This window comes from Sebastes fasciatus, chromosome 19, assembly GCF_043250625.1.
Source record: "Sebastes fasciatus isolate fSebFas1 chromosome 19, fSebFas1.pri, whole genome shotgun sequence".
Taxonomy (NCBI): domain Eukaryota; kingdom Metazoa; phylum Chordata; class Actinopteri; order Perciformes; family Sebastidae; genus Sebastes; species Sebastes fasciatus.
Window position 1 is genome coordinate 20,750,623 of NC_133813.1, and position 11,012 is coordinate 20,761,634.

General features: G+C 40.6%; 1 protein-coding gene across 1 annotated transcript; it reads right to left on the minus strand.

Moving 5' to 3' along the window:
* Positions 1-307: 307 nt before the first annotated feature.
* On the minus strand, positions 308-7,142 carry loxa (lysyl oxidase a). Its single transcript, XM_074617384.1, has 7 exons — positions 6,293-7,142; positions 5,535-5,643; positions 4,924-5,061; positions 3,573-3,729; positions 1,173-1,268; positions 918-1,033; positions 308-827 (listed from the first exon to the last, which is right to left on the minus strand). The coding sequence occupies exons 1-7, from the start codon at positions 6,951-6,953 to the stop codon at positions 821-823; spliced, it is 1,284 nt and encodes a 427-aa protein (XP_074473485.1). The 5' UTR covers positions 6,954-7,142; the 3' UTR covers positions 308-820.
* Between the last annotated feature and the right edge of the window lie 3,870 nt (positions 7,143-11,012).

Below are 11,012 nucleotides of genomic sequence, written 5' to 3' on the forward strand. Positions count from 1 at the left end.
TAATCACATATTTTTTATCTGTTCAAAATGTACCTTAAAGGGAGATTTGTCAAGTATTTGATATTCTTTTCAACATGGGAGTGGGCAAATATGCTTGCTTTATGCAAATGTATATATATATATTTATTATGGAAATCAATTAACAATAAAAAAAGACAAATATTGCATGTGATTTTATTATCAGTAGGTTGCAGCCCTAATTTTGACCTTTTGTATCTGGCCTTTTTATAGGTGTGTGTGTGTGTGTGTGTGTGGAAAACACAACGAGACGTAGAAAAAGGTAAGAAACAAAGGCAAGACAGGGACGTCACTTCAAGTGATACAATATCACAAAGTTTTATTCAACTCAGTTTCAACAAAAGCTTTGAAGTAAAGTGAGTTTCTCCCGTTGCATATAAATATAACAAATACAGTTTCCTTTACAGCTGGTTCATTTTAAAATTGGGATATAATTGATATTGATTTAACAAGGAGGGTAAGATGGTTTACATTTCTAACTTGCCAAGATTAAAAATGTCATGGATTTTATTCTTGAACTATCTTACAAGTGGTATAAAAGGCAAGCATACAGTACAATGCAATAGAAGTAAAAAAAAAATAAAAAATATTCTAAAGAAAAGAAGAGATAAGAATATATCAGTATGGAGAAAAACAAGCAAAGAAATTAGACATAATCCGTCACTATGACGTCAAATGATTCCTACTTTTTCTTTCTAAATTGGGAGTATTTTAAATTTACAATTCAACATTTATTTCCTGATGTTTCATAAGCTTTCATATGCAGTCCTCTGCATTGTCATTTACATCTTCTCTGAGTTGCTTAATACCTGAAAAAAGGAATAAAAACAGCATGAGGATTAATGGAGGATGCCAGAAAATATCAAAGAAATATTTGTCACCTGAGACCTGATACTCACGATGACAGTTGACAACCTGACACGTAGGCGTAGTTGCCAGTGTAGCGAACGTCACAGCGCACAACGTTGTTGCTGTAGTCTGATTCTGGGACGTGATAGGACGGATTTACACTGATCTGTAGAGAACAATATAATATACGAAATGTAAGAATCAAAAAACACAGCAACAAATGGGATTGCACACAGTGTAACTTTTTAAAAGGGTTTTTAGTGTCTCATGAGGAAGACAAATGTCATCTGGTATTTCTAACAAACCTTGAGGATATAGTTTCCAGGTTTCACATCTGTGATGTCAATCCACTGGCAGTCGATGTCTGCGTTGTAGGTATCATAACATCCTGGGCTCAGGCCCTGCACATTGGACAGCATCCACATGAAACATTATATAAACAAACTACTTATGAAACAATATAAGGCCCTTTACATATATTATATTACAGTATGATATCTAATAGGAAGTCTAAAACGCTTATAATAAAAAAGAACAACAATTATAAGAAAGAGAAGAAAAAACAGCCAGTCAAAATTAAAAAAAAACGAAAAAAAGAAAAGAGGATGGAAAAAGAAATCATATGCCAAACAACTGATCACAGACATTCAGGAAGGTGGGATCATCTGACAGGAGAAACAGGAAATCATTAAATCACCACTGGCTCATGCAAAAAGGAAATACTAAAGTTGTTCTCTAAAGGACATCTGCCTCAGTAAAAGAGCACTTGTTTTTCTTAGTTCCACTCTCCTTTATCGAAATTTAGGAACCAAAATCCAGTCAGTGAAGTCGTTATCCTCTATTTTGGTTTAATGAAACTAAATCATTATAATGTGAATATGTAACAAGGTATCATTGCAGTTTTTAGTTATCTTTATAGCTATATTTCTCGAGGTGAACTGGCTTTTATTTTGCAACCACGATAATTCATTCAATCTTTTTCACTGGAGACATTTTGACATGTCACAGTAGGAAACGCACAAGTGTAAATAATAAAATGAATGGTGGCCGAATTCCATTTAGCTGCTTCAGTTTCAGGGTCTTGGTATTGATGAAACTGTATCAACAGATTAGCCTCGTCTTTTTGGTTATTGTGGTCATTTTCAAAAAGAATGCCCAATCGTAAAAAATAATCCAGACACAATGAGGGCAGAGTATACAAGTGTAACCATTAAAATATGGTATCTCCAGGGGTGTGTATAAAAAGTTTAAACCTGCAATAAATGTTTTTTTGGTTAGTTAGATGTAACTGTGTCTGTGCGCTGTGTTTATTTACAGCAGCAGCTAGTTGGTAGATTCAGAATGACTTTGACATTGTTGCTGCAGTAGCTAACAGGACCTAGCTGGCTAAATGTTGTGTTAGCTTGTGAGCTTAAACCTGAATTAACTGATTTTTTTGCCCACTTGGGGGCAGCGGAAACAAGCTGTAAACAGAAGACTGATATATTATAACCTTATAAAGTAGATGTGGCTAATTTCTTTGCAAAAAGTTGCTTATTTACTCATCCAGCAAACACAGAGCAACATTCATTTGGAGTCGTGTCTCTGGCCACCTGATGAATAGAAGTCCAATATCAACTGTCCTTTTAGCTCTATTTTTGGTCTCCACCAACTCCTGAGGGAAATATCTGTCTCTTTAGCTGCTAAATGATCCACTATGTTCACCAGCTAGTTGCTGACTTTGTCTGTCTGCTTTGGTGCTGTGCAGTTAGCGTACAGTGGATTCATCAGAGGTTTTACTGCCTGCTGTGGTCAACACATTCTCACTCTCAACTCCTAAAATACCGTTGTTTGGTCAGTGCCCCTCGGCATTGGAGACCGACACACTGGGTACCCCTCTTACGTTACTTTTGGACGGACCAGGGAGGGTGTGTCAATATATGCTCCTACATGCATAGTGTCCTTTCAAAATAAACCTTTTCACAGGATGTTAGGTTTAGGCAACACAACCACTTAGTTAGGGTTAGGAAATGGTCACAGTCGACGGTAACTTCACTGACTAGCGACTCATGTGACTCATGGGACTGACGATACTAACGAGTCATGTGACTAACAACTGACGTGACAAAATAAGACAACATTACTTTTAGTTTCAAACGGGACACGAACAACGGTCTCCTGGTTGAAAGTCTTGTGTGTGTTTGGCCCAAAAAAACATCCCACCCGCCCTTTGCGGACTCTCACGCTATTAATACCACGTCACTTGCTCCGACTGTCGGATAATGCCGTGGGTGGGTTTATATTGCAGTTAGTTGAAAACCTAGTTCGTCACATACTGTCGCTAAAGAGTGCCTCCGTGCGTCGGTATCCGATGGCGAGGGGCGCTGCCCAATCGGCACTATTTGACGAATTGGGAGTGAGACCCGGTTGCTGCGGCAGGAAAGGAGCAGATGAGAGCGGTGAGAGTGAACCAAAACAGTAAAGTTGTGGGCAGTAAAAACAAAACAATGCTGAAAAGAGCTTAAAAAAACAAGAGCTGAAAAATGCATAACGCAGAGGAGAGGAAAAGTTTAGAGTTGGGTGATAATTCTCTGTGGGTTTGTCACTATGAACAACCATTTTCACATACAAGTACTAATCCATTGTTAATATTTAAACATTGATAAGAGCAGCTTTAAAGTCAGTAATAGCAACATTTCAACAGTTTCAGCAGGTATCTGTGAGACCTGGGTATGTGAGGTGCAGGCAAATCGTCTGTAGTAGCCGTAGTCACAGGAAGTGTCCTCCAGGCAGAAGCTGGCTTTGTGGCCCTCGGCCACTGAGTGGTGAGAGGAGGCGTCCAGCAGGTCGTAGTGGCTGAACTCATCCATGCTGTGGAAGTGCCTGTGGATCAGCAGCAGCAATGTTCAACAATTCAATGAATCTGGGACTTATTAAAACAACCAGACACTATTTAACATGTTGAAACACACCAGGGACTGTTTTGTTCCTGAGCCACATTCACGTAGTTACTGATTAATACTTAAATACATTCTGTTGGACATTTCCCGGCGTTCATTCAAATGACTGCAAGTCACTGTGACTGCAAACATCAGAGGTGTTTATCATGTACATGTAGTACTAAAGCGAATCTGAATCCAATTTCACTCCATTATCTTAAAGGCCGTTTGTGACAAAAGCCGTCTGGATTTTAACACAAGTAGACTTTCAAAACAAATCTATACAGTCTACAGCAACAGTGTGCTGGATCTCTGCCACATGTGCTCCATCTTGGGGGTTAGCACAGTGGACTGGTTGTTTCACAACATAGCTATGGGCTGAGGTAGTTTCTGTGGAATCAAGGAAAACTGGCACTTTTCCCACAAGCTCAATAAAGGAACAAACACACCAGAGGTTTTCCTTTCTTGCTCATTATCCTCATCACACAACTTTATTTTACAACGTCTGGCTTTGCTGCTGTAAATTAACTGAATTCAAAGGTCAGGTGAAGTTCAGTCATATCCCTAAAGCGAGTTTTACTGCCTTTATGCTTAGATTGTAAAAATACAAAATGACATCTTTAAAAGCCTAAAAATACAAATAAACCTCATGTTAAGATGTCAGTCGTGGTATCACAATCTCAGCAAAGCTATAACACAGCCAACAAAAGCTATAAAACAGCCAAAAGTAACACGACTGTGGTTCAACAGGGGGTGCCATACCACAACGACAGACTGGAAAAGACAAAAGCAACAAATACTAGGTATCTCTTGGAAACAATTGATGTGCAAAGCAACTACACAGAGTTACAATGTGTGAAGAAATTGTTCTGTCTCCACTTCAAACACTTAAAAACATGTGAATAATGCACTAGTTAAATGGTTTAGGTTTATATCTGCTTCAGAAACGTCTCACCAAAACTGGATCCAGGCCTGGTTTATGTTTTCGTGCATGAAATCTTCCTGTGAATGCCTCTAATTGGTGTCAGCTTTTTGGCCCGTGAGAACAAATGATGCAGGAGAGCAGCCACAAGTCACAGAGACGTCCTATTTCTGTCTGTGATGGTGAGGTGGTGAGTTGACATGACATTATACTCACTGATGACAGCTGTGCCACTCCCAGGAGTAACGTGGCCTGCTGGGGAGGAAGTCCGCCGTCCCCTGGTTCTTGACTCTCTGAGGAAACCTCAGCAGCATACGGGTGTCATAGTCTCTAATGCTAGATGTATAGGCTGAGCTGCAGGCACAAAGCAAAGGAAGAGCATAAGGGGAAAAAAACGCAGGTCATATGTGGACACAATTACGTCACTGAGATTGTTTTTCCTGCTAGACCCCCTCCTCTGAGTGGAGCAGATCCTCAGTGTCTGAGTGAAAGCAGTCTGTGTGTAACTGGTGGGTGGAAAAATAGTTTGGAGGCAAGTGGTTGTTTGGGTTAGTTTTCAATAATGTGTTTACCAGTCGGGCTTTCTCTCCCTGGGCAAACTATGATTAAGCTTTACAGAAATCCACCACTCCACCCGTCGCCACCATCAGAGGCAGGATTCGGTTAATTTGACCTCATCTCATGGTTCCACTGGGCAGCCCTCACCCACAAACACTTTAGGAGGTTGTTATGGCTCAAAGCTCTCTGAATCACACTCAGACTTGGACGCAAACCCTGTGTTTTCTCTCTTTCCTCTGTGGATAAAGTCCTGACAGCAGTCTACCTACCTTGACAAACAGTTCTCCTCAGCTGCACATCTCAGGTTGTACATTGGGACTCTCTGGGCATAAGCGGAAGCTTGAATGTAGTACGGGTCAGGTACGAGATCAGGCAGACCTAAAACAACAAACAACATTATAATAATGACAATAGCTATATTAAAAATGAAAATAAAAGTGGCACATAAAACATGAATCAATCAGTAAATTAATGTTGCATATACAAACAAACACTTTAACAACTACAGGAGCTTCTGCTCTATCGGTATTTTCAAAACCAACTTAAAACGTCTGTTGAAAGCTGCTCAGCTCTGTACTCACTGATTTTTATTCCATGGTCTTCATGACTCGCTTTTACTTGACAAGCATACTTGGTGATGTGCTATTGCGTGTAGCTGTGTATTGTGCGTTTTGTATATTCTTTCTTGTATGACTGTAGTATGTTCCTTTGTTTTGACCTGCCAAGGGACTACAGATGTGAATTAGCTTAAAGCTATAATCTGGTACGGTGCATCAAATGGGGACATTTATGTTTTAAACTGTACATGGTCCCTTTTAAATAATATAAAATAAAATAAAACAAAATAACAGATGGCAAATAGATATACACATGCAGACATTTATAGACAAAGTGAGACAAGATATAGAGAAACAAACTGATTAATAGTTTAAGTCATTGGTCATTTGATAGATTGATCATAAACACCACTTTATGGGTCATATGTATATCCCATTAATGTTTTATTTTAAGAACCCCACTCTCTTACCGTACTGATGGTACCCTGTGCCATATCCGGGTCTCGATCTCTGCCTCGGTCTCTCGTAAACGTCATAATGATTGTAATATGGGTTATCATCGCTGGACTTATAGGGGTCGTTATAGGGGTCATCACCGACCATCATGTCATCTCTCCTGGGCACAGGTGGACTGACCGTGACCTTGGTCTCATTGTTGCTCGTCTGCGTCCCCGTGCGCTCATTGTGATGCTGGCGGTGCTCGTGTCCTCTCACGAGCCTTTGGAGCAGAGGCCGAGGAGGCTGCTGCTGCTGCTGAAGCTGCTGCTGCCTGGTCTGGTGCTGCTCCTGAAGCTGCTGCTGCTGCCTGGACTGGTGGTGCGGCTGGGGCTGCTGCTGCGGCTGGCTCGAGGTGTCCGGTTGTTTCACGTCCACATCCCGGATGATGGTGACAGGTCTCGCCTGCACTTGCTCCTGCGTCGGTGCGCCCCTGCGCCTCGGCGGCTGGTACTCCGAGCCCTGGCTTAAAATGCTAAAAACCTTGCCGTTGTGTGACCACTGTAGCGTCTGCCGGAGTGCAGCTCTTTGGTTAGTCTCCGGATTCGTCTGAGACTGAGCAGCTTGCAGGATGAAAACAAAAGAATAGACGCACGCATATGCGTAAAGTGGCGTGCCAAATGTGCGTAATGCCATTATGAACTCAACTAAAAGGGGATTTAATGCGACAAAGCGAATGTTTCAAATGTGCCACTTGTCTTTAGCTCAAATACCCTTCATCTCTATTTGAAGGATATCCAAATGAGCAGAGAGGAAAAGTTTAAATGAATCCGTGTAAACTCATATCGCTCTGCTCCTGCAGCCTGCAGATGCGCCCAGTGAGATGATGATGGTGGTGATGGTGAGGAGGAGGAGGAGGAGTTCAGCATTTGTAGTTTTTGAATCTGTTACACAAGTCTGGTGCTGCTGCTCATATAACCACTGGTTGGATACGTGTATGTGCGATCATGCCCAGCCAAGCGTTTGATAACTTGCTCAGTCTGGCCCCTTTGAAAGGTGGCTGATGTGGGTCAAAACAACCAGTGACTTATTTTCTTCCTCACAAAGAAAATATGCACATTTTGAATCATAAAAAAACAGATGCAAACTTTCTTCTTACTTCGTTAGGATGGGTTTCATATGAATAATACGACCCAATTCCAGGAACTACTGTATATTGTCCTCATTTTTTTCTTTCTCTGCCAGATCAACAGAATGTCATGATAAATAGCCTTTTCCCTGACTGTTGGATGAACTCCCAACCAAATTGCAACACACTCTGCCAGAAGTCTCTGCAACTGCACTTTCTCTTAGGAGGATCTCAGAAACCTAAACACTGTTTGATGGCCTTGCAACATCTACCATTTTTTTCTGGGAAACCATCTCCCACAAACCCCCCTCCACCCAGTCCTTGGAGCTTTGCTGACAACGTGAAAGACTCATCACACATGCATCTCACAGTAATCTTCTATAAAGTCATAATTAGTCTATTCTGAGCAATAATCAAAATGAGGCTGTGGTGACACCTGATATCTGCATTACTGCATCTGGTGGCAGACCGGTGACCCCACGCTCCTCTCCTGAAGTCATTTGCAGCAGTCCAGTCAAATCACCGCCCTGCCGTTAACACCAGAGGTATAATACATAGCTTGGGTAACTTAATCCACGGTTTTCATTTTCCTCCGTCTAGCCAACTAGGAAATTCTTTCTAGCATCTACACAACTGACCGCAGCATGGCTGCTGTGAAACCACAGCGAATACTCACAGGCATTTTACAGCTTCTCAAATCACAAAGTTTTAGAGAGCTTCAAAGCAAAAAAAAATGATTGGATTATATGAGAAGAAGTTTGTTCAACACAACAAGAGATTGATTATTAGCTGTTCTGTATCTTTAAAAAACAACTACTAGAAGTGCACAAGCAACAAATAACCAAATACAATAAAGATCCCCTGATCTAATAATTCATTAATCACAGTGTCCCATATCCTGACACTAGGGGGCAGATGATTGCAAATAACACTGGAGTGCTGCATGCCATTTTCTTATCTGTACCTGAGGGAGTTGATTAGGAAGTGGGGGATTGTAGACAAACTCTACAAACAGAAATAGTGCTAAAAGTAGTTGCTGGTAGCACCTATAGAGACAGTGAATCAAGTGGTTCTGCCATTTACTAGAATCATGGGAAAAAGTATGTAATATAGAGTAATAAACCTGTATTTATCCAAAAGAGTTGAGAGCAATGCTCTCTTTTTCAGGAGCATTATGTTCACACTCACACAGTTACCCACATTTGCACCTGGAACCTGCCAGTACAACGGTAGTCTGATCTGTATTTGCAGCAACACTGGAGCTACATCAATTTGTATGTAATCCACGTAATCATGAACAAGGAAGTATAAAGAGCGACAAACGCCATGTAGGGAGGATGTCGGGGTGGATGGGTGGGTTCCCACCCCGAGTGAAACCAGAAGCCAACGTTGATTTATTTGTCACGTAACTTCCGTACTTAAAGCAGCAGTGGGTAGAATTGGAGGATATATGACTAAAAAAAGTTATTTTTATAAAACAGTCAGTATACCCTGACTGTAGTGCATGAGACATGTAATCTGAAAAAAATCATGGGCCTCTGTGTCCTCTGATGCTCCTAATGGCATCTGCAAGATTTCACAGACCGGAGGAAAACAACCAATCAGAGCTGAGCTGGAGCCTTAACGTCTCTGAGCAGCTGTCAATCACTCGCGAACTCCGATCAAACGGTCAAACTAAGCAGCGCTGATCAAATATGAATCAATATTCTTTTACTGTGTTGCCTATTTCTCGCCTCAAATGTTTTCAGAAACCATGAGGAGGTGCAGGAGTCTAGTTATCTCTCAGAATACTTGAATTACAATATGCTGAAAGGTTATTATGGAATTTTTTCCCAATGATGCCAAAAATATTCTGCCAACTGCAGGTTTAAGTAACACCACTTCAGGTGTTACTTTAACCCAAACCGCAATCTTTTCCTAAACCTAACTAAGTAGTTTTGTTGCCTAAACGTAACCAAGTTGTTTCCTTTAAAGACAGAAGTTTATTTTGAAAAGACTGGAGCGGAAATTGACATCACGTGTTGCTGGACATTCGTAGGAAAAAAAAATTTGCATAATTTTTCGTAGGATATCATAAGAGCCGTTGTATAAGGATACATTGGAAACCGCTAGGTCGGCTCTGTTCAATGGTAATAAAACTACCGATTGTCGTTTTTTCCTTTCAGATTTTGTACAGATTAATCAAACAAGAAAAATCATGTTTAGTTTGTTTTGATTCAGCTTCGCTGTAAGTCAAGTTGCTTTGAGTCAGGTTCGCTGTAAACAGCGAACCTGACTCTAAGCTAACCGTCTGCTGGCTGTAGCTTCATATTTAACAGACAGATGGTCGATCGATCAAACTCATCTAACTCTACGCCAGAAAGTGAATAAGCATATTTCCCAAAATGTCAAACTATTCCTTTAAGGTGTCAGTATGCTTCAACTGAAGTGTTTGTCAGACTGTTCATGCTGTTCGTGCATCACCTGAAACCAACCAAAAGCAATACTGAATCAACATCTGATGAGATGTGGGGCTATTTCCACACAGTTATGAAGAAGCAGATCATTTAAATCTTTGAGTGTTAAACTCTTAATAGATAATAACGATTTTTTGTAAACAAAATGATGCTTGCATTTGTTACTCATCAAAATGTGCGTATCCTTGAGGTCTAACAAAACGGGGTTGAATGCATTTCCTTCCTCACAAAACATTTGCAAAGCCAATTTTTATAAAAATGTTGAAACCTCTATTGCTTACACCCATGTTTACTTGTTAGCAGTCTTTCTTGGGCACATTGCTGCATTTCTTGGTGCGTTACCGCCACCTGTAGCTCACATCAGTGGAGTAATGTTAAACCATTGGCAGGAATGTGTATCATGTCACCTGCTTGCTCGTGCGAGTTCATGCTTGAGAACAAACACAACAGGGGCCCGCTCCATAACACTACTAGTGGCCAACAACTCCGCAGGGTACCTTTTACTTTGATTGTTCTTTGTTTGATTTAATTATGAATATTTAACATTACATAACATTCATGATTCCAGTGAAAATCTATTCTGCACAAACAGTAGCAGAGAAAGAGACCAGGAACCAAGGGCGGACTAAAATACTTTATAGTCTGAGAATGGGTTTGATTTAATGGGTATTTAATGATAGAGTAAACTGATTAAATCATGCTGTAAATTACAGTTAAGCCAGTTGTATTGTTCTTGGATAACGGAGGGCGCACATCATCTCACAGTCATGTGACGTTACATATCAGCTTGTGTAAGCTGTGAGGGCCAATCAGAGCCAAGAGGACTTATATGAGCTACTGAAAATGTATCCCCCCTGCAGACTTGTTCAAGAGTTAAAGATAAGTGTGAAATGTTCGATGCAGAAACAGGATTCCTGTGACTCACTAAGGAGGATTAAAAAGTGAAAAGAGTACAAACATCAGAAGTGAATGTGGCTGCTCTTTTGTAAATGTTTTGTCTTCAGAGATGCCCTCTAGCAGTTTTATTTTCATTCATCTATGTAGGATTTGTCTCCAGTATAAAACACCTACACATGCACTTTTTTTTTTTTAACCAACATGTGATTTTGTTTTTTTGATTAGAGGATGATTAACATTGCCTACATTTCTCGGAATCTGCACACATAGAGT

Bases quoted from the DNA above. Each gene is read 5' to 3' on its own strand.
- loxa (XM_074617384.1), bottom strand. From the start codon at position 6,953: ATGGCATTACGCACATTTGGCACGCCACTTTACGCATATGCGTGCGTC. The intron at 5,644-6,292 runs GTAAGAGAGTGG...TTGTTGTTTTAG, and splicing joins CACAGGGTACCATCAGTACG to GTCTGCCTGATCTCGTACCT. The intron at 3,730-4,923 runs GTGAGTATAATG...GCTGATCCACAG, and splicing joins GAGTGGCACAGCTGTCATCA to GCACTTCCACAGCATGGATG.